The 24,759-nt window shown below is 33.1% G+C and overlaps 1 protein-coding gene across 1 annotated transcript in view; it reads left to right on the forward strand.

Annotated features, from left to right (window-relative positions):
• The window catches only part of Cfap47 (cilia and flagella associated protein 47), a 423,126-nt gene that overhangs the window by 361,227 nt on the left and 37,140 nt on the right, over positions 1–24,759 (forward strand). The window contains exons 61-62 of the mRNA XM_033760546.1: positions 5,917–6,088; positions 16,362–16,523. Of these exons, the coding sequence (XP_033616437.1) occupies positions 5,917–6,088; positions 16,362–16,523 (334 nt within the window). The remainder of the gene's footprint in view (positions 1–5,916; positions 6,089–16,361; positions 16,524–24,759) is intronic.

Here is a 24,759-nt window from a genome sequence, read left to right on the forward strand (position 1 = left end):
TTTTTTTTACCTTGGCTCTGTTGATATGATATATTACATTTATTTATTTGCATATGTTGAACCAGCCCTGCATCCCTGGGAAAAATACCACATGATCAGGGTGTATAATTTTTCTGCTGATGTACTGCATTCTGTTTTCCAGTACCTTATTGAAGATTGTTGCATCTATGTTCATTAGGGAGACTGGCCTGTAATTCTCTTTTTTAGTTGGATATTTCTCCAGTTTTGGTATCAGGTAATATTTGCTTCCAGTAATGACTTTGGGAGTATTGCTTCCCTCTCAATTATATTAAAGAGTTTGAAGCATAATGCCATCAGATCTCTAAAATCTTGTAGAATTGAGTAGTGAATACATCAGGACTTTGGAATTTCTGTTGACAGTGTCTATTTTATTTCTCTTGAATACAGTCTCAAAGTGCAACCATTTACCTAGAAGTGTCTCAAGTTTATCCTTCTTTACAACTATCACTCCATTTATAAATAATACTAATTCTTTTAAATTTTTAATAATTTCAATTCTTTTGCATTTAGTTAAGCATGTTCTATGAGCTAGTATGTGGTCTATTATAGAGAATGACCCATGTGCAGCTGAGAAGAATGTGTATTCTAATATTGTGGGGTTAAACATTTGTAGACATCACTGAGTCCTTTTGTTCACAGGTTTGGTTCAATTCTGATATTTCTCTGTTCATTTTTTTTCTAGTTGATCTCTGTGACAGTGAGATATTGAGGATCCCCATTACACTTGTGTTAGCATTTATTTGATTTTTCATGTCGATTAATATTTGTTTTATATAGTTGTGTGCAACAGTATTTTGTACATATATATCTATGATTGTTATCTCTTCCTCTTGGAGTTAACTTTACAAATATGTAGTGACCTTCTTTGTCTCTGTTCATCAGTCTTGGCTTGAAGTTCACTTTGTCTGCAAGTAAAATACCTACCCCTGTTTTTTTCCAGGTTTCTGTCACTGAAGTATTGTTTTCCAGGCTTTGACTTTCAGTTTGTGATTTTATTTTTGAGTTAAATGTGTCTTCCATGCAGAATATTGTTGGATTTTGTTTCTCGATCCATTCTGCTGGTCTTTTGCTTTTTTTTTCAAGTAACACAATGTTTATTGATAGATACAAGTATATAAAATCAGGGTGGTCTTTTTCTTTTGATTAACAAATTGTGACCATTTACACTATTGGTTATAGCTGATATGTATTGGTTTATCCTTGTCATATGATTTTTCTGCTGTTAATTTCTTGCCTTTTCCATCTGTTTAACTGTTTGCCCTGCCTGGTGGATTCTTTCTATTAGTGTTATTAGAATTGCAGTCTTTCTTGTATCTTTCTAAACTATCCCAGTGAACATTGTGGAAAGCTTGTTTGTTGGTCATGAATTTCTTCAGTTTTCCTTTGTTATGGGAGAGCCTTATTTATTCATTGATTTTGAAAGATAGCTTTGCAGGGTACTTCGATCTGGGCTGGAGGTTGTTTTCTTTCAGGACTTGAAATGCTTCACTCCAATCTCGCCTTGGTTTAAGGGTTTACAGTGATAAGTCTACTATGATCCTGATGGGCTTTCATTCAAAGTTGATTTCTCTTTTTCTAACAGCTTTTTATATTCTGTTCTTGTCCTGAATTTCTGGAATTTTAATAATTATATGCATTGTTGTAGAGTTACTTTGGCCATGACTAATTGGAGTTCTTTATGCCTAACTTATTTGTATGTTCAATTCTTTTTCTACATTTAGGAAATTTTCTGCCATTCTTCTGTGAAGAGATTTTTTATATCATTTGCACTGTCTTCTGATTTTACAAAAACTCCATTCAATCTTATGTTGTTCTTCTTTGCATCATCTTACAGCTTTGGCATTGATTGTCTTTCATCCATGCTATCTTTATCTTTTCATGATTGCTAACTGCAATTTTGTCTTCTAGACCTGATATTCTTTCCTCACCTTTGTTCATTTTTCTATGTATACTTTCCATGGAGTTTTTAATCTCCCAGATACCTGTTTGAATCTGTTCCATGGATTCTATTTTTTTTTTCTATATTGGACATTCATGGTTTCCATCATTTTCCTAAGCTCCACTATTGTTTATATTTGTCCACTATACATTCACTGAGCAAGTCCTTTATTTATGATCATTATCTCTTTTTTTACCTGAGACATTATTTCTTATCTGATTTTCACTATAGCCTCATTATACTGTTTTTTTTTTCCTTTTACTTTTACAGCTCCCATTTCAGAAAATTACTGTGGGTAGATTCTGATTTCCTCCGTCTCATCACCTTGACTTCTCCTGGGTGGCCTGGAGGTCTGGGGTTGTATTTTGCTTCTGTGTCTTGTAAGTTTCTATTTTTTAGATTTTAATTTGTTTTCTATGTTGATGCTGATAAATTGCTTATGATAGGTAGCTTTATCATTACTATCAAAAATTCCCTATGAAGTATCTATTCCTCAGAGATGGCCTCTGTGGTCTGTTCCAAGATTCTACCTTCCTAATTTGTAGGAATAAGAAGTGGCTATTTTACTCAGCACCCAGTCTTTTAGTACTGGAGTATGGTGTTGATTAGACAACCACAGTGTTGTCATACAAGGGGAGAACAACAGACTACAACAGGTATAACACCTTGGCTAAAGTAGTACAGTTAGCAAGAATGATAGCATTGAGCACAGCCTAGAAACTCACAAATTGTGGTAACTATCAATTTAGTATCTTTACCCATAGGAACAAGATCAACTGTTATATAACAAAATCCAATGTAAATCAGGAAATTGTATGCAGTGAGTTTCCCTTTACTGGAGTGATTTTACTGTATGGGGGAGTATTTTAAGAGGGATAGAGAAAAAATAGATAAATGAGAAATATAGTAGAAGCAAAGTTCAAGACAAAGGCTGATAATCCAGGCTATAAGAAACTGAATAAGAAGGTGTAGGAGAGAAAGAATGAAGGAGAAAGCAAAAGAATGTTGAAGTGAACTAGAGAAATGAGAGATAATGTTCACTTACGTGAAAATATCAAAAAATCAAGAAAGATAGTTGAAAGAGAGAAAAAAGATGAATGAAACAAAACAATAAAAATAAAACAACCAAAAAAAGAAAAAGGAGTATAAAACAAATGATAAAAATAAAATTACTCTGGTTTCCTCAGTTCTGTAGTACTTAGTGTCCAAGTCAGAGCCTAAATCTGTGTTGGGAAAACCTACCAAATCTGCAGTAGGATTAGTGCTGGGTGTGGGCATGATCTTGGCCTCCTGATGTTGGGGCTGGCACCATAGTCTTCAGCCAGCAACTTTCTGGATACCCCTCAGTGGCCTACCCATGTCTCCTTACAGTTTATCTCTGTGTTGCTCTTTTAGTCGCTGTGATACCCTTGGACAGGAACAGTCCAAGGCTGCTCCCAGTCTCATGTATAGTTGGCTCCTCCCAGCCCTTGTGCAGCCTCCTGTATCCCACTCAGGTGACAGGCCTCTCTAGTCTCTCATTCCACTGGGAACAGGAAAAGGGGAGTGCTGTTGGCTGACTTGTTGGCCCTGCTGCTGCTGTGGAGAGGGCTGAAGCTGCTTAGGCCCCACTTCCTTCTTCTATTTTATGCAGATGGAAGCAGAGTGGAAGGAATGCTGACTTCCTACTACTTACCCTGCTGCAGCCCAAGGCTGTTTATGTCCCAAGTCCCTCTCTCACACATCTCTCTTTTACACCAGTGTGAGCAGTGCAGGAGGGGTGGTGCTGTTCCACTCACTACCTTCAAAGCCCTAGCTGTGATCTTTAAACTTGGCACTTGAGATTCCAGTTAGCTGCTATGGTGAACGACAAACAAAACAAGCCTGCCTGCCCAGTGGGGAGGAAGCAGCTTCCTGGTCACCTGCCCTTGTGTGTGTGCACCACTGAAATTTGCTGCCAGGCTGCAAAAAATCTCTGGAGGAAGGCAAAAGAGACAGAGAGCCTTATAGCTCAAATCTATCTTATGTGGCTTCAGTTTGCCATGCAACAGCAGTCCACCAGTTTCCTGGAAATATCCCAGAATGGCAGTTTCGGCTCTGCATGCAGTCAGAGGCCCTGCAGGTCTCCCTATGCTGATTTGCCATTGTATGAAGTCCTTTGCCTATGTTTTGTTTGATCTACAAATCTCTTATTTCAGACTGATTTTGGCATCAGTATGTATGTCCCTCCCTTTCTCCCAAATACCTGTGTTTTTAGTTGATTTTCTCTAAGTAACTCCAACATGGCTTCTCCTCTATTCAGTCATGTTGCCTCCTTACATGGAATTTTCTTTAACTCGGTGGTAAAATTCTTGCCTAGCATGCATGCAGTCCTCTTTTTGATTACCAGGACTGAAAGAATAAATCTTTATTATTATAATTCAGTAAAATGGAAATCTTATAACCTCACAGGGACTCTAATATTCTTAAATGTTATGCTCCCTCTATGGATTATTTCTTCTTATGGAACATTTCCATGTTTAATTCTCAAATCAAACACATATTTTATACAGATACAGATTTTGTCAAAACATAAAATGGTTATTGATAGGAACAGAAATTTCTGATTTTGTCCACAGGATGAAAATGCAATTTAGGAGGTTAGACATTTATTTTCATGTGTGACCATGTGGATTGGTCTATTACATTTTATTTGATTAAGCTTTTATGATTAATAATGAAGTATAACTTGATTATACACAATCTGTTTATCAAAGTTTAGTAACACAAGTTAACATTAAGCAGTTGTAAAAAGTGATCTGGTATATTTTAAGATTGCTTCAAAGTCGTTATCAGTTCCAAATTCAAATTATGTAATCTAAAGATCTCTTTTAATTTTATACACCAGAAGCAGAGTTTAGAAATTAGATCAACTTTGAACTAGGCCAACTCATAGTACTCTGATCTTTCTTCCATGAGCCTCATGCAATTAACCTCTCTTTGCAGTTTTGTATCTTTATATGTAAAGAGAAAATTTAGTATGTGTTAGTACTATTGTCTACATGATAGTTGTATTTAATATATTTTTATGCTCAGTGTACAAAATTAATGTTAATTTCCCTGATAATCTAAGAAAATATTGTTTACCATATTGTCTATAATATTTCAAAAACAAAACATAAATTACAGCCTATTTTATCAAAATATAGCAGAAATTAAATAGTTTGAGATGCACTTCCATTATTGTTTTATTAAAATCAATATTTAAACCTTATTCTTTATGTATTTTGCCAATAGGACTTTAATGCATATACAGAGCACATGTTAGAGTATTTTTGTTTCATAATTAATATATTCATAATTTGTTTCACTTTTTTTTCAAGGCTGAATTGTAATGACTTAATGATAATGAGAATTATCCTCTATGTTTATTTTTTTATATTCACACATTTACCTTTAACAAAACTTTACATAGTATTACATCACTAGTAATGTACATGTACTAGTAAAATACATATACTGTCTCTCTCTAAATATCTATTCATGCTTTTTTATTCCTCATTGAGTTTATTGGTACATTTTAGGTATACAGTACAGTTACATTCATTATTGGGATCTTGTACCTTTACATGCAGGTCTTGGTTCTCATTTTGTCCCCTTGTCCATGCCCTCCCTTCACCCCCTGATCCCCTCCCCATTTACAAACATTTTATTTCCACTTTTTCATTTTCTCCTATTTTTTTTTCCTTTCCTTATTACCTTTCCCCTACCCTTCCCACTTTCCCTACACCTTTAGCCCTTTTCTTCATATTTCACATTGTCAGTTATCTCATTAGGATCTTATTTACTATTACAGTTTATTCACACCAAAAAAACTATTTGGTATTTACACATGTGTGACTTATTTTCTATTCATGCTTAATATTAACATACAAGTTGATGTTCAATCTATACATATTTAAATAAATTGAAATATATTTTAATCTTGATTTTTGTAGCAGTTTCTAAAATACGTGTATTCAAGTATGAAATAGAATTTGAATCTGAAATTGTGAAGTCTAACTTGGAATCCACTGTGGATTTATATTTGAGCACACAAGGTTCTGATATCGAAAATAACATGATATCATTGGTCTTCAAGCTACTATTTACACCAGAGAAACCATCCAGGTAAACCTGCTTTCTTTCCCCTTTTCTTCAAAAAAAATTACTAAAGTAAACTAAATAACATTGGTTTTCATTCTATATTTCATTATTTGGATAATTTTATTTCTTTGATACCATGAAGAAAAATATTCTGGGCTTGATTATTTCTAACTAATAAGCTATGTTATAATAATCCAAATGATAGGAATTACAAGGTATATTTCAAGAACTATGGTCTCCCTAAAGTTATTAGAGTATCATATTCACAAAAAAATAGCAGTACATTTTATAAGATCTTCATTTTTAAAAGCTGACCAGATAATATATATTAACGGTGTGATATTTCTTGATGCTACTTCTCAGAACAGAAGCAGTCAATTGAGAAAGAACAGAATGAGCCAGCAGTGCTATGCTATGAAAACTCCACAGCTATTGTAAACAGCAAAAGCAGTGTAAGGTATTACTCTAAAAGTGATTTCTTCTAAGTGCAGGCAAGTTTATTAACAAACCCAATGCAAGGCCTGCAATATTGCTAGAGACATTAATTCAGGTACTATTTCAGGAAAAGGTTGATTATTTAAGACTGAGCCTCAGAACAACTAAAAACAGTTTTACTTCAGGTTTTCAGGTGTTACAGGCCCATGGTGATTGGGTGATAAAGCTATGGAAAATAGTCCTGGAGAGTGCAGGCTAGAAATAGACCCACTGAGCAGTATGATCTCAGGCCAGGGAGGAAATAGGATCCTGCCTCCATGGTGAAAAGAAAAACCCACTATATAACTTTCAGAAGCTGCTGGGTCTGAAAATGTTGGCCTTCGGTACAGCAGCAGCCTGCCTGAACCATTGCTTTGCTGCCTACATGCAGCACAGATCAGAGGTTTGATTGCTTTTCCCCATCTACCAATATGATCAAGTACAAGCCTGGTCTGGGATGGTTGCCACATCCTTGAGTTAATGGACAGAGGGTCACCTGCAATAGCAGGATACCTCACAAACCCACAGCAGGAGGACTAGGGAGAGAAAATTATGACTATCTGCACTTCAAACTGTGTATGAAATCGCTTGTTCAAAATAACATAGAAAAATATTTTGAACTCTTTTTTGTTTTCTCTATTTTCACTTCCTCCTTCACTGGAATTGTGGGGGTTGAATATTTTTCCTTTTTTTGTGCCTATTTTTATTTTTTCTCCTTTTTCTTGGTTTTTTCTGTTCTGCTTCACCTTTCTAATTTTACCTTATTTCCTTTTACTCCTTAATACCATCATTATTCTCATTTTCTCTCCTTATCTTCCATTGCTTAATTTTTCATTTTTTTTTCATTCTCCCATGCTTCCTTACTTTGCTAGTATAATCATTACAGTTTATAATTTTTTGATAGTTGGATAACTATGCTATTACTGTTGAATTATTTTCTATTGTTAGTGGAGATTCTGTTGCCACATTTACTAGATACTGTGTTAGTAGTACCTGCTGTGTAAATACTTACTGTTTTAGTGTTTATGCTATATTTATAGACCACTTTTCCACACTTAAGGGTGGTAAGCTATTGGTTATTATGTACATCAGTATCCAGTTTGTCTGTAATGATATTGTTGCTGATTTTTTTGCTATTGCCAGTTTGGCATATTGGTTGTTAATAACAGATTTTCTCTCTATACCAATATCCAGATTACCTCTTTGTCACTAATAATACTGAAGTCCATTCCCAGAGAACTGGGTGCTGGGTCATTTATACTGCATCTTTCCATTCCATATTAAAGGAGGTAGTCAGACCTTGGGGCAGAGATAATTGCATATAGTTAGCCGTGCCAAGATTACATCACTGAGAAGCAGACACTAGCTAAAGAGATCTTCGTACTAGCAATCAAGTCCTTCCACTATAAACTCCCTAAAATATCAGCACAAAATAAAACAACAAGAAACAGGAGAACCATGAGAAGACAAGGCAGCAAAATGCCTTCCAAAACTCCAAAATCCCCTAATGCCGATCGATGAAGAACTTAAAGAAAGGAAATCAACAGCCACACAGCCAAATATTTTGATAGAATAACAGAGAACATAAGAAAAAACAGATCAATTAGGTGCTAGGTGCCTTCAAAGAAAATATAACTAAACAGATAATGGACTTAACATATAAAACGATCAGGGTTATAGAAGGCACTAATAAAATGCTGGAAAAGCTAAACAAAATAATACAAAACACAAAAACCTAATTTAGCAAAGAATTAATGTTCATGAAAAGAAACCAAACAAATTCAGAAGATTAAAAAGTTTAGTAAATTATGAGTAGCGTTGTGAGGATAGAATGTCAGAACTAGGAGGCTGCAGTCAAAGACTAGTTATTCAGAGACACCTTGAAAATGAGAAGAGAACAAGAAGAATGGATACAACACCTTCTGGATGACTCAAAGAAGACTAATCTAAGATTAATTACAATTAATGAAAACATCGAAAACCGCATAAATGGCATGATAAACCTGTTCAGAAATAATAGGAAAAAACTTTCCAAATATAGGGACAGAATTAAACATACAAATAAGTGAAGCATGTAGAACCCCAGATAGCCAGGATAAAGAAAGAACTTCTCCACAACACCTAGTAGTCATAATTCCAGAGGAACAACAGAGGAATAGAATGTTAAAAGCTATAGGAATAAACAATTAATCAGAGACAGAAACTTTAGAGAAACTAAGTCTTGGGGCTTATCTAAGCTGCTCTGTGCAGCAAATACAAAGACTTTCCATAACACTCAGTGTTTATTCGTTACAAGTGTGGAAAGCAGGGAAGCTGGGCAGGCCTTGGGACACCTGCTGGTAACCAGTATCAAACAGGCAGGACTGTAGAATGAGGGCACAGCATATCTTTGCTGAAGAGAGCAAATGGTTCAGAAGGAAAGAATTCACTTGGAGTCAGTTGACTGGAAATGAACTCAGGCCATTGTACTATTTCCAACGTAACACAGCTGAATCATGGAGGGGCAAGAACCTTGTACCTCTGTAGCCTGCTCATACTGAGAACAAGTGTCTGCTACACCTTGAGAAATTCATGACGACCAACTACCACTACACACAATTCTTAAGGATAGTCAAGGAAGAGACAATGAAACAATGCCAAAGCTCTAGTAGCATGAATACACTAGGCAAGATAAGCAATTTAGCAGAAGGGGGAAAAAAAGAAATGACAATGATGCAATGACAGAAATAAGTTAATAATTTTCAGTAATAATTCTTAATGTCAGTGGTCTCAATTCCCCAACCAAAAGACACAGACTGGCATAATATATGAAGAAACAAACTCAACAAAATGAGATATACAAGAAACATGTTGAATCAAAAAAGAATTCACAGACCAAAACTCAAAAGATAAAAAACATATTCCATACAATGTAAATCCACCAAAACTCAGGCATAACTATCTTATATTTAGACAAAATGAACTCCAAGCCAAAAGGCAAGAAGGTCCATACATATTGGTTAAGGAAAACTGTAACGATTATAATCATATACAATCCAAACAATGGCATGCTTAACTTCATAAAACAAACACTACTGGGCATAAAATATCAGATAAACATAACACAATTATGATGGGGGACTTCAACATACTACTGTCACAAATAGATCAACTAGAAAAAAATCAGCAAAGTAATGTCACAATTGAAACAAACCATTGAACAAATGGACTTAACAGACATCTACAGTGTTGCACCCAACAAATGGAAGACACATATTCTTCAGCAGCACATGGCACATTCTTCAGAATAGATCACACACTAGCCAATAAAGCATGTTTAAGTAAATGCAAAAGAATCAAAATGATCCTATACACATTATCAGATAATTCTGCATGAAACTAGAATTCAATGACAAAAGAAATGATAGAAATCATCCAAATGAATGGGAATTAAACAATACTCTCCTTATTAATCAGTTAGTTACAGAATAAATCAAGGAAAAAAATGAGAAAGTTCCTAGAATCAAATTACAATGCCAAAGCAAAATACCAGAACTCATGGGACACAATGAAAGCAGTCTTGAGAGGAATTATAGCTGTAATACCCCATTCAGAAAAACAGATAAAGCCCCAATAAATAACCTAACCATACACCTGAAGGTCCTAGAAAAACAAGAACAGCCCAAATCCAAAGCTAGTACAAAGAAGGAAATTGTAAAGATCAGAGCAGAAACTAGTGAAATTGAGACAAAAAAAAAAAAAAACAACAACCACCACCAATGAATTGAAGAACTGCTTCTACAAAAGTAGAAATGAAATAGACAAACCTTTAGCTAATGTTAATATAAAGGGAAAGGAAAGGCACAGATAAAACTAATTAAAAATGAAAAAGGTGAAATCACAATGAATACCTCTGAAAAACATATTACTAGTGACTAGTTTGAGAACCTTTAGTCCAGTAAATTAGAGAATCCATATAAAATAGATAGATTCCTAGATACACTTGAATTACCAGAAGAGTACCAAGAAGATGTAGAATCCCTGAAAAGTCCAATAATAGGCAGTAAAACTGAAAGAATAATTTTTAAAAAGACTTCTGCGTAAGGAACACCAGGATCTGATGGATTCATCAGTGAATTCTGTAAGAACTTTAGGGAATATATAATACCAATACTTCTCAAGATCATCTATTAAACTGAAGGTAAAGGAGTACTCCCTAACTCATTTCAGGAATCTAGCATTAGCCTGATTCCAAAACAAGAGAAAGACTCAACCAAAAAGGAGAAATACTGGTCAATTTATTTAATGTAATAGATGAAAACATCCTGAACAAAATACTGGCAAACAGCAGGAAATCATCAAAAAGATTGTACATCATCACCAAATATGCTTCATCCAAAAGTTGGAGGGATGGTTCAACGTGTGCCATTCAATAAATGTAATATATCACAGAGATAGAAGGAAGAACAAAAATCACATGATCATCTTAATAGAATCATAAAACGCCCTTGAAAAAATCTGACATGCATTCATGATAAAAACCCTGAAGAAAATAGTTGTAGAAGAAACTTATTTCAACCTGATAAGAGCCATTTATGACAAATTAATGGCCAACATCATATTAAATGTTGAAAACCTGAAAGCTTTCCCTTTAAAATAAAAAACAAGATAAGAATGTTCACTATTACTACTCCTGTTCAATATAGCTCTCGAGATATTAGCCAGATAAATCAGTCAAGAGAAAAAATAAAAGTGATATATATAAGAAAATAAGAAATAAAATTATCATTACTTGCAGATGATATGTTTCTCTACATAGAAGACCCCCCAAAAATTGCACCAAAACGTTTCTAACAAAATTCCAAAGCATAGCAGGATACAGTGTTAAAACACAAGAATCAAAGCATCCCTGTAGACCAATAATGTACTCATAGAGAAAGAAAGAGGAAAATAATACTGTTCACAATAGCATGAAGAAAAATTGCATATATAGGAATTAACCTTACCAAGGAATCCAAATACTTTTGTAATGAAATCTATAGTATTCTGAAAAAAGGAGACTGAAGAAGACATAAGAAAATGAAAAAGTATCTTCTACTCCTGGATAGGTAGAACACATACTGTCAAAATGGCCACATTTGCAAAACTTATATACATGTTTAATACAATCTTAATCAAAATATCAATATTAATCCTAAGATCTATAGAAAACAATCATAAAATTTATATGGTACGAGAAGTGATCTAGAATAACGAAAGCAATCTTAAGTAACAAGAGCAAAGCAGTGGACTTCACAATCCTGGACTTTAAGAAATACTACAGGGGCTGGGGATTTAGCTCAGGTTCGGTGGCCTGCCTTGCAAGCGAAAGGACCCGAGTTCAATCCCCGGTACAAAAAAATAAATACATACATACATACATACATACATACATACATACATACATACATACTACAAAGCTACAGTGATTAAAAAGCAAAAAACAGACATGTTTTTGAAATAAAAACAAACATGTGGATCAATGAAACAAAATAAAGGATGCAGAAGCAATACCAGCTATCTGATGTTTGACAAAGGGACCAAAAACCTATGCTAGAGAAAAGATAGCCTCTTTAGCAAGTGGTGCTGTAAAACTAGCCATCCACACGAACAAAAAAGACTGAAGCTAGAAGCATCATGTATTAAACTAACATGAAAATGGATCAAACATCTAAATTTTAAAACATAATCACTTAATGTGTTGGATAAAACAAGTAAAACTTTTGAACACATAGACATAGGGAAAGATTTCTTGAATAGAATCCCAGTTGCACATGAAATAGCACCGAGTCAACAGGTAGGATTATATCAAATTAAAATGTTTCTACAAAGCAATAAAAGGTACAGGATCCCAGTAATGAATGTAACTGTATTGTATACCTAAATTGTACCAATAAACTCAATAAAAAGAAAAAAAAAAGAAGCAACCAACAGAGTGAAGAGACAAACTACAGAATGGGAAAAAAATTACCAGCTATTCCTGGAATGGACAACTACTATGTAGAATATACAGAGAACTTAAAAAAAAAGACCTTTCAAAATAAATGACTCAATCCAAAATGGACAGCTGAAATGAATAGACACTTCTCAGAAGAAACACAAAACAAATAACTACATGAAAAAATGTTCAACATCTTTGACCACTAGAAAAAGGAGAATTATAACAATGCTGAAATTCCACCTTTCTCCAGAAAGAATGGCCATCTACAAGAAATTAAATAATAGCAAATGCTTTCTGAGGCTTTGGGGAAAGAATTCTTCTACATTATAGGTGGCAAATTAATATAACCATTATGGAAATCAGTATGAAGATTCCTCAAAAAATTAAAACTAGAAATTCCAATTAACCCAGCTATTCCCTTTCTAGGTATCTTCCTGAAAGAGTTAAAGATATCATATTATAGTGGTACATGAATATCAGTCTTTTATAACAGCACAACTCATAATAGCTAAATCTTGGAAGCAGCCTGTATGTCCATCAGCAGGCAAATGGTTAAACAAACAAACGTTTGCAGGGCCAGGAATATAGCGCAGTGTTGCTGAGCCTGCCTGGGAAGCACAAGGTCCTGAGTTGCTGAGTTTGATTCCAGGTACCCGTACCTAAAAAAAAAAAAAAAAAAAAATACACAATGCAATCCTACTGTTCCATAAAGAGGAATAAATGAGTTATTTGTAGAAAAATGGACGCATTTTGTTACCATAAAATAAAGTGAAGTAAACCAGACATGGGTCTAAATAGCACATGATTTCTCTTATATGAGAAAATCGAAGTATAAATAAAGAACAAAAAATATAATAGGTTAGAAAGAAGATATTTTTTGCAAGTGAAGAGACCGGGGCTGGGGATTTAGCTCAATGGTGCAGTACCTGCCTTGCAAGCAGGTACTGAGTTCGACCCCTGGTACTGAAAAAAAAAAAAAAAGTAAAGGAACCAAGAAATAGAGAGAGGAAGGGGATTACTAAAAGAATTAGGATTTGTTATATATATGAAGCAACTCACACAAGGATTGTAATCAGTATATATTGCAACCTATACTAATAAAAAACAGTGGGATTTCGATGACTGTCCTGTAGGAAACATCATCCAATTTCTTTAAATATACTTTTTGTACAACTGAAAGCAGCTATAAATATTATATGTTATTTCACATCTGAAATAGCAATTTATTTGTGTCTGGATGTAGAGATAATGGTAAAAACCACAATATACCTAAGGTATAATATACACATTGAAAATGAAAAATCAACTAAAAGTATTATTTGTGCTTTAAATCATGTTTAAACTTTGCAGCTATATATTTGATGTAACTATTCATTCATATGAATAGGTTTCCAATAACTAAAAGATATCAGGGTCAACTTCAAGAAATAATAATAACATTAAGCTAGGAGAAATGAAGTATATAAATGTTGACATTACACTTTTTGCATTTTATTTCATTTTCATAGTTTTTTGTTTATTTGTTAGTATTTTTACAAAAGCACTGTATTATGTTAATTTAATGATGGGGTAACCCAACTTAAACTAGAAGGGGCACAGTATTATCAAGGTAAAATATTTAATACAAGTGTGAACTTTTTTTAAAAGTACAGAAATGATAAATTAATTTGTCTTATTCTATCTTTAGAAATACTAATTACCTTAGCTTTTCTACCTGGAAAATTTTATCGGCTGAAGAGCTGAACATGTGAGAGCCAAAAGTTCTATTACAGAGTTCGAGGAGACACTTTATAATAGATAATATGACCTATTTGTAGATACAAAAAATTGCTCATAATATGGTTCCATCTTGTCATCCCTAAAATTGAGTGTGGTCTGGCTCACTCTTGGCCAATAATGTTGACACAATACTTTCCCACTCACTCAAAGAATTGGGCTGTTGACTGAAATTATTCAGCAATAGTCATTTGTATAAGTCCATTAATTTATTAAAAGTCTTTTAATTCATATAAGAGACAAAAGTCCCATATTTTTGGATTATTTAGTTTAGGGAGAGCTTTAATGAAGAAATAAGTGTATAAGCAAATCTGTGAATGTCCTAGGAGGAAATAAATAGGGTTAAGTAGAATTCCAAAAGATGTACATCAAAGTGGTAGGTTTTTTGGCTTCCCAGAAACTAGGTATGAATTGAAATTTTGGAGATGAAAACAGCTGGGAATAGCATTTGAGGCAGAGGAGAAAACAAATGAAGAGACTAAGGAATAGGAAATGTTTACTATGAATAATGAATGGTAAGAAGGGCAATCTTCTCTGATGTAATGAGTAAAGGACAAAATAAGGTTGGAAAATTTGATTGCGTTCTGATCACATATGTTCTTGATGCTATAAGTTGGTCATTGATGCTAGAAACAATAAGAATCTACTGAAAAATATTTGGAGAACTATTTAGGAAAAACTTGTATACATGATTCATAAAATTCTGTAGCTTTGGGGTGATAATCTGATATAAGTTATCAAATCTGTTTTGTGCATATATGTGGTTATTTATTTACTTCTACCATTCCCTGTTCCAAATGTATTTGGGATGGTTCTCTGGAAGAGAACAAATTAACAAACAAACAAACTAAATAAATAAATAAATCCTTTTTTTGAAGTTTTGTTTATCCTGGAAGATAGAGTAAAAGTGGAAATTTAGTTCCTGAAATACTGCAATGAGAGGAAAATAGTTTATTTTCAAAGATAAGAGAATTAGAGGTATAGTTTTAGGGTTCATATTTTGAAAGTTTCAACTATAACTTGATAAAGCAGTCATGTTGGCTAAGCTATATTGCATAGTATTTCATTGTTTTTATATAAGATACTTATTTTACCAGTACTCTATTGATATAGAATTTTAAAAATTTTATTTCCACTTTTTTCATAGCATAAACAATGCAGTAATAAAAATCCTTATGCTCATCAATTCTTGAAACCTTACGAGCATATCTCTAGAGCAATTACCAAGAGTGGAATTGCTGGTTTATTTTGTGTTGTGTTCAAATTTTTGAAGACATTGTCCAGTTTCCAAAATGGTTGAATATATTTACAGGCTTATCTATAGAAGTAAAGTTTAAAAAGTTATTCTTTGTGACACTTAAGATACATGGTTTTTAATTTTGTTTTCCAATCCTGAATTATTGCAACCACAGTTATATGTTTGAGTCATTTCCACCCAGGCAGGAACACAAACAGAAAACTGTTTTCAACTGCAGGCACTTTTCTTACTCTCCACTGTGCATTATAGGCAAATGCTTTGAAAGTGTATCCTAATTAACGTTCTTCCTTGAATCAGTTGCCATTTAATCATGGTACTCTGCAAGGTGTATGGTCTTTAGAAATACTAACTTAATTTTAAAAAGTTTCAATTTGTAGTTGTTCAGAGACCATATAATCTTTCTCTATGAAGCAAGAGTTGAAAAGACTTTCTCACAGTGCTAATTGTGACAGAAATATCTCAAATGGAATATTTATTATTGTAAAATTTAAATTCATTTGCCACAATTACTCTAGTAAGAATGTGTGCTGGTTACAGAAAATTTCCAGCATCTGTTCTACACAAATCACTGGTTTATATAGAATAGAGATCAGATAAAATGCTCTGCAAAATAATTACCTCACAGCGACATCATGATAATATAAATTATCTGCAAATTTTTCCTCAATGTAACTCACAGTCTTCTACATTATTTGAGAATTAAATGTTCCAGTTCTTTTGCTTCAACCTAACAGTCTGCTTACATTTGACTTTAGATAGTGATTTGCTATATTTGTTCTCTTTGTTTGTTTTCCTATAGAAGCTTCTAAAATCTCTTTTTCATATTCAAGGTCTAATGTTACATTGAAAATAGAGAGCATAAAAGATGGAATCTGGAAGTTTCCCTTGATCTTGATGGCTACTGATCCTGAAGTGGAAGAAATCATTAACATAAGAGGAGTTGGTTTACAAAAGGAATCTACTATGAACTTCAGGCTGGCAAGTCCAACAAAGTAATATATCAAACAAAATATAAATAGCTTTATAAATATAATTTATGCTGAATTTGAACAACATTTAAGATAGAAAACTCTGCAGGTCATCTTTGTTAGTTAAGTTAAAATGGTACTGCTTCTATGACTCAGTTTTATAGACTTCATAAATTTTTATTTAAAAACTGAAAAAGAAAGTGTACAAAATCAGGACCAAAAAAAAGAAGCAAAAGCAAGTAAGTAGATATTGAAATTTAAAATAATATTGTTATTTGCCTTACAAAGAATGTTTCACCGTATTTTTTCAGAGATACATGGATCATTTTCTATCTAAATTTTAATGGTGTTGGGTTGTTGAATTGTTTACCTATGTGGAGATGATCGGGTAACCTATACTGATTTGTTCTGCAATCAACTCTTGTTCCCATCTCTTCTCATAAAATCACTGATTTATTTTCTATCTCTACAGCTTTGCCTTTTCTGGATATTTCATAGAAGTGAAATCACATAATGTGGTATCATTTACACATCCTTCTCTAAAGTTCAACAGTTTTGCTGAAAAATCACTTCTGAGTCTATTGTATGCCTTTGGTCTATTTCTGGAATCCTAAAATGGTCCATTTTTAACATCTGTCCAGTTTTGTAGGTGCTTTGGGGAGAGTAGATTTGCTTGCTTCATCTGGTCGATTGGAAGATAATTCTGTAATACTTTAAATACACTACAGTTGCATGTAAATACTCCCTGAGATTGTATGTTTAAAGTACTAAGATCTAATTATAAGTACTTTAATATTCTTAGCTACAGAATTTTTTTAGGTCAGATCATTCTTAATAAGGGTTAAGACTGTCTATGAAAAACACAGATCTAAGCTTTGAGAGTAGACAATGAAGGGTTTCATGTTATTGGGTCATAGTGATTCTACATTTAATCTGCACAAAACCTGAGAAGTAGGAATATGTGAGGGAAATGCTTAACTAACTGGTTCTCTTCATTCTAAAACTGATAATTTCTTTCTGATTCTTGATGGCTAAGGCTCTGCATTATATTTATCACAAAAATTACCTTTCCAAAGGTACTGGGTATGCATGTATACATTTTGCGAAAAATGAATGATGAATAGTTACATGTATAATCATGTGTTCTATTTGGAGTCAAATAGAACTTTGTAGGTAGGGTGACTATAGAATTCACTGTTTTGATCTGGATTTTTTGAGAATGAAAGAAGACTCAATTAAAAATTAGGCTTGCCGGGGGTTTGTCTCAGTGGTTCTTGCACCTGCCTTGAAAGCGCAAGGGCTTGAGTTCTATCTCCAGTACCAAAATAAATAAATAAATAAATAAATAAATAAATAAATAAATAAATAAATAAATAAATAAATAAATAAATAAATAAAAAATTAGGCTAAGCCGATGCATGTCTAAACAAAGCTGGTCCTTACTGTTCCTTGTAAGCCAAACAACATATTTGTGGTTTATGTAAACAGGAAACTCAAGTCACCATATCATTTTTCATGTACTTACCATAGGTAACTGCTCTTTGGTAGGCATCTGTTTAGTTCTTTTTAGTATTTTGTAATTGGATGTGTTTAATTTTTCTGTTCAGTTTTGAAAATTATTTGTACATTCTCAACATCAAACTGTTAACAGGATTTGTATGGCACTAGAGTTTGCAACCCATTTTTTTCTTTTTTTTTTTTTTTTTTTTTTTTTGGTACCAGGGATCAAACTCGGGTTCTTGAGCTTGCAAGGCAGGCTGCGGAACCACTGAGCTAAATCCCCAGCCCCAGAATTTGTAATCTTGATAAAGTTACCTTTATCATTTTTTTCTTTATTCTTCTCTTGTCCTGTCCAAACACTCTTCATCTAGAATTGAATCTCAAATATGTTCTTCATGTTTGCTTTAAAATTTGTAGTTTTACATTTCAAATGTAAAAAAATGATATATTTTACTATATACTAAGTGTGGTGTGGTTTAGGTCAAGGTTTAATTTTTTCTTTAATTTTTAGTTTTTATTGGTACATGTTTCCAATGCATAAAGAATACAGTCCTTATGTGGAATAGTAGAATTAAATTTTTTTTCAAGCTCTTTTCCCTTTCATCTCTTAATTCCCTTCACATTTTGGAAAGATCTATGTCCTTACTGATTATTTTTTATTTTGCCCTTTGCATATGTGTTAAGTTTTTCATATAAGAGAAACTATGTGATATTTAATCTTGTTTCCAGTTTATTTCATTAAATACAGTTTCAAGAGCTCTGTGTAAACAAAGATACAAAATTTGCAGATTTAATATTTTCACTATAAATATCCAGCAGCATTTGTTAAAAAGACTATATTTCTATTAAGGTGATTTTGCTACTTTGTCAGATATCAAGCAGATACATTTATGTGGTTCCATTTTTTCACTTTGTATTCTGTTCCATTTATCCTCAGCTTATAGTCAGGTACAATGATTTCCCTCACTTGATTATTCTGTTGAAAATTGTTTTAGCTATTCTAGTTCAGTAAGCTTTCCACATTCATTTTAAAATAAGGTCGTTTAGTTCTACAAATTGTCTAGTTTTATTTTGAAAGGAATGTGTTAAAACCATAGATCAGTTGCTGATATTTGTAATCTGTACTGCTTTTACTATACTATATTAATTCATGATATTTATTACACTAAGATGCATCTATTTATTTAGATCTTACTTGATTTCTTTGTTTTTCTCATTGAGTTTATTGGTATTTTTTAATATGCAGTACACTTGCAGTTATCATTGGGATTTTGTACCTTTACCTGACAAATCTTGGTTCTCATTTTTTCCCCATACCCCTGTCCTCCCTTAACCCCCCCTCCTACTTCCCTATTTACAGAGACTTTGCTTCCATTTTTTCCTTTTCTCATATTTTTATTTTCCCTCATTTCCTTTCCCTTACCTTTCCCACTTACCCTACAACTTTAGCCCCTTTTTTCCTATTTCACATTACCAACTATACCACTAGGATCTTATCTACACTTTTAGTTTTTTACACCAGAGAAACTATTTGGTAATCACACATGTATCTTATTCATTTCACTTAAGAGTATGGCCTCAGTACTCATCCATTTTCTTATGAATGACTCTAGTTTATCACTATTTCTGGCTGAGCAGCACTACATTTTATAGAAAAAAAAAAAACACATCTTATTTATCCAGTCTCCAACTGATGGGTAATTGGGCTGTTTCCAAGTTTTAGCTATTATAAAATGTGCTGCTATAAACATGGATATGCATATATCATTGTGGTATGATTCTTTTAATTCTTTTGGAAAGGTACCCAGCAGAAGGATAGGTAGGTCAAATGGAACCTCTAGTCCTAGTTTTTTCAGTTATCTCCATACTGATTTCCACAGTGGTTGCACCAGTCTGCACTCCCACCAACAATCAAGAAGGGCTCCTTTCTCCCCACACCCCTGCCAACATTTTTTATTGTTTGATTTCTTGATAGCAGCTATTCTTTGTGCGGTGAGGTGGAATCTCAGTGTTGTTTGCATCTGCATCTCTCGAATGACCAGTGATGTGGAACATTTTTTCATATATTTACTCTCTGCTTTTACTTCTTTGTTGAGAAATGTCTGTTCATTTCAGATGCCCATTTTTGAATCAGGTCTTTATATTATTTGGGGAGGTCTGATTTTTTTGAGTTGTTTGTATGTTCTAGATAATAGTCCTTTGTCTGAGGAGAAGCTGGTAAATTTTTTTCCCACATTGTAGGTTGTCTTTTAGTTCTGTGGATGGTTTCTTTTGCAGTACAGAACATTTTTAATAAGATAAGATCCCAGTTATTGATTCTTTCTGCTAGTTCCCATATTACAGAGGATTTTTTCATAAAGTCTTTTCCTATGCCAATGTTTTCAAGATTTCTGCCTAATTTACCTTCCAGCAAATTTAGTGTTATCTTTTTAATATTTAGATCTTTAATCCACTTGGATTTTAGTTTAGTGAATGGTGAAAGATAAGGATCTAGTTTTAATCTTTGGCAGGTTGAAACACAATTTATTAAAGAGGCTATCTTTCCTCTACTTGGGATGGTTGGCTCCTTTGTTATAGATGACATAGCTGAGTACATCTGGAGTTGTGTCCGTATCTTCCAGTCTATTCCACTCATCCTCAGGTCTTTTTCTTTGCCAATGCCGTGCTGTTTTATCACAGTGGCTTTGTAGTATAGTTTCAAGTTGGAGATTGTGATATCCCCTGTAATGTCTCTGTTGTCTAGAATTGCTTTTGCTATTCTCTGTCTCTTCTGGTTCCAGATGAATTTTTGGATTATTTTCTCTGGTTCCGTGAAATATACTGTTGGAATTTCAGTCGGAATTGCATTGAATCTGTATAGCAATTTTGGTAGTATGACCATTTTCACTATGTTGATTCTTCTTTCCCAAGAGCAGGGCATATCTTTCCATTATATTACATCTTCTTCAATCTCTATTTTCAGAGTGCTGTAGTTTTCAGTGTAGAGGACTTCCCCTTCATTGGTTACATTGATTTCTAGATATTTCATTTTTTTTGGATGCTATTGTGAAAGGAATTGTTGCCCTAGTTTCTCTCTCAGTGAGCCTGTTATTTGTGTACAAGAAGGCTATTGATTTTTGAGTGTTGATCTCATATCCAGCTACTCTGATGAAAGTTTGGGGTCTTCTATGTAAAGCATCATATCATCAGCAAAAAATGACAGTTTAACTTCTTCCTTTCCTATCTTTATTACTTTAATTTCTTTCTCTTGTCTAATTGCTAGTTTTTCCAGAACTATATTGAACAGGAGTGGTAATAGTGGCCACTCTTGTCTTGTTCCTGATTTTAATGTGAAGGTTTTCAGTTTTGGGCCATTTTAACATGTTGTTGACTGTTGGTTTTTCATACAATGCCTTTATCAAATTGAGATAAAGACCATCTATTCCAATATTCTGCTTGTTTTTTTTAATCATGAATCAGTGTTGAATTTTTTTGAATGCTTTTCCTACATCTGTTGAGATGATCATATGGTTTTTGTCTTTCACTCTGTTAATATAGTATATTACATTTATTGATTTACATATGTTGAACTATCCTTGCATCCCAGGAATAATTCCAACTGGGTCATGGTGTATGATCTTCTTGATGACACTCTCTCTGTATTCTGTTTGCCAGTATCTTATTAAGGATGTTTGCATCTATATTCATTAAGGAGATTGGCCTGTAGTTCTCTTTTTTGGTTGGGTCTTTCCCTGGTTTGAGAATCAAAGTAACACTTTCTTCCAGGAATTAATTGAGAAGTATTGCTTCCCTTTCAATTTCATTAAAGAGTTTAAGGGGTAGTGGCAGTAGTTCTTCTCTAAATTGTAGAATTCAGCAGTGAAGCTATCAGGATCTGAGCTTTTCTTAGTTGGTAAACTTTTAATTACATTTTCAATTACACTGATTGTAATTAGAGTGTTTAGAATTTTTTTATCTTCTTCATTCAAATTTGGTAATTCATAAGTATCAATAAATTTGTCCATTTCTTCTGTGTTTTCCATTTTATTACAATACAGGTTTTCAGAGTATATATTGATGATCCTCTGGATTTCTGATGAATGCGTTTTGACTTCACCTTTTTCATTCCTAATTGCATGGACCTGAGCCTTTTTTTTTTTTGACAAGGTTGGCTAAGGGTTTATCATTACATCTTGATTTCTCCCATCAGTATTTTATGATTTTCAGCTTCTATATCCTGCACATGTTTTAGTATATTTATACATAAACACTTCATTTTTGGAGTAAGTATAATTTGTTTGGTGCCTTTAACTTGTTTCCACATATTTGTTGCTAGTTAGAGAGATACAGTTTAACTATTTGTGTTTACCTTGTGTCTTCTGATTGGTTCAATGAGGATTGTTGTTAGATTTCTTGGCACTTTCTACACAGGTACTCATGCCTCCATAAATAGGAGCAGTTGTATTTTTTTATTTCCAACCTATTTGCCTGTATTTCCTTTTATGCCTCTTACATTCGTTAGGACTTTCAGTGAATAAAAGTGATGAGAGTGGACATTCACGTTTTATTTATTTTTTAATTGAGTTTATTGGTACATTTTAGGTATACAGTGCAGTTACAATCATTATTGGGATCTTGTACCTTTACATGACAGGTCTTGGTTCTCATATTTTCCCCTTAATCCTGCCCTCCCTTCACTCCCTCCTCCCTTCCCTATTTACAAATACTTTATTTCCATTTTTTCATTTTCTCATATTTTTTTTCTTTTCGCTTATTTCCTTTCCCCTATGCTCCCACTTCCCGTACTCCTTTAGCCCTTTTCTTCCTATTTCAAATTGTCAATTATGCCATTAGGATCTTATGTACTATTATAGTTTTTTTCACACCAGAGAAACTATTCAGTATTTACACATGTGTAATTTATTTATTTCACAGAAGAGTATATCCTCAATATGTATCCATTTTCCTATGAATGACTCTAATTTCTCATTCTTTATGGCTGAGTAGTATTCCATTTTATAGAAAAACCACATCTTCTTTATCCAGTCTCCAACTGATAGGCAAATGGGCTGTTTCCAAGTTTTAGCTATTACAAACTGTGCCACTATAAAAATAAGTGCACATATATCACTGTGATATGATTTTTTAAATTCTTTTGGAAAGATACCCAGCAGAGGGGTGGCTGGGTCAAATGGAACCTGTAGTCCTAGTTCTTTGAGGTATCTTCATATTGATTTCCATAGTGGTTGCACCAGTCTGCACTCCCACCAACAATGGAGAAGGGTTCCTTTCTCCTCTCATGTGCGCTACTTATATAAATTTGCCTGCTATTAATTTGAAGTTTACTTTTGTACAATTACTTAATTTTTATTTGTGTTCATTAAAATCATTTACATTTAAAACAATTTTTGATAAGGATTATTTCCATTATTTTATTTTTCATTTTCTGTTTGTTCATTGTGTTCCACATCCCTGTTTGGTTACCTGTGGAGTTTTTGGAATCTATTTTATTTATCTATAGTGTTTTAAATGTATTATTGTATAGTTTATTTTTATAGTTGTTGTCAGTGTAATATTAATGCATTCCAAATCACTATAAATATCTTTGCTACATTAAGAGTAATGTGGAAACCTCACTTTCATCTGAGTCTTTTTACCATTTAAAAATAGCATTTAATATCTTAAATATTTCCACTATGTGCATTGTATTTCATGTCTCATAATATCGATATTCCCTTCAATCTTCAAATATGTTTTTAAAAATTTACCAGGAAAAGGATAGTCATTAAACTCACCCTAAATTTTTGTCCTTCTTTCTGAACTTCTAGTCACCTCCTATCTTCTTTCAATTTTTGTTCAGGTATCTCTTAGCTATTTTTTAATGTTAGCTCTGTTTATGACATGTTAGATTTTCTTCATATGAGGTTGTATTTATTTTCCCTTCATTAATGGAGATTAGTTTTAATTTATATAATATTCATGAGTTCTGTTTTTTTACCTTCAGCACATCCTTCTGACTGCTGTGTTTTGTGAAAAAATTTCTTTTCCTTGAATTACTGTTCTCCTATAAGGAATTTTTCATTTGTTTTCTAATCGGTTTTTCTTTCATTTTAATTTACAGAAATGTTATGATATGCTGTGCCATATAATGTCTATAATAGTTCCTGTCACTGTAAGACTGAATTCTATGGGGGAAGGGACTAGAATTCTCTAATTCAGTGCCAGCCATGCTAGGAATATTTAATGCCTATGCTCTGCAATAACAGAGATCTCCAAGTACTTTAGTTTCCATGATAATGAGTAAAAAATGAAAACAGCAATATTCATGATGACTATTGAATATAAATTTGCTTACAAGTACACTTAAGGACAAAAGAAAAGTTTCATGCACTAATTAAATTTGGAGAACACTGACTTATATAAGTATTTGTTGTTTTTGGTCCAAGACCTTGTAAATATATTTAAAGTATTTTCAAAAATCTGTTTTTTTTAGTATTTCCAGCTCCTTTATTCATAATGGTCAAAATGAAAAAGAATCCAAATTTCCATCCACAATTAAGCAGATAAAAATATGAGATGCATATATATTTATGTATATATGTGTATAATATTTTTCCATACAGTGGAATCCTACTCAGGAAGAAAAGAGGAATAAGTTGCCAACCCCCCACAAAAATATCTCCAAATAATGAGTCAAAGAAGACATAGCAAAAAAATACATGTGGAAAGATTTCCATAAATGTAGAAAATACAAACTAATCTACAGTGATACTACTGGTGA

Source organism: Fukomys damarensis, unplaced genomic scaffold (genome assembly GCF_012274545.1).
Source record: "Fukomys damarensis isolate Sample0158 unplaced genomic scaffold, DMR_v1.0_HiC HiC_scaffold_39, whole genome shotgun sequence".
In the NCBI taxonomy this organism is placed as follows: Eukaryota; Metazoa; Chordata; class Mammalia; order Rodentia; family Bathyergidae; genus Fukomys; species Fukomys damarensis.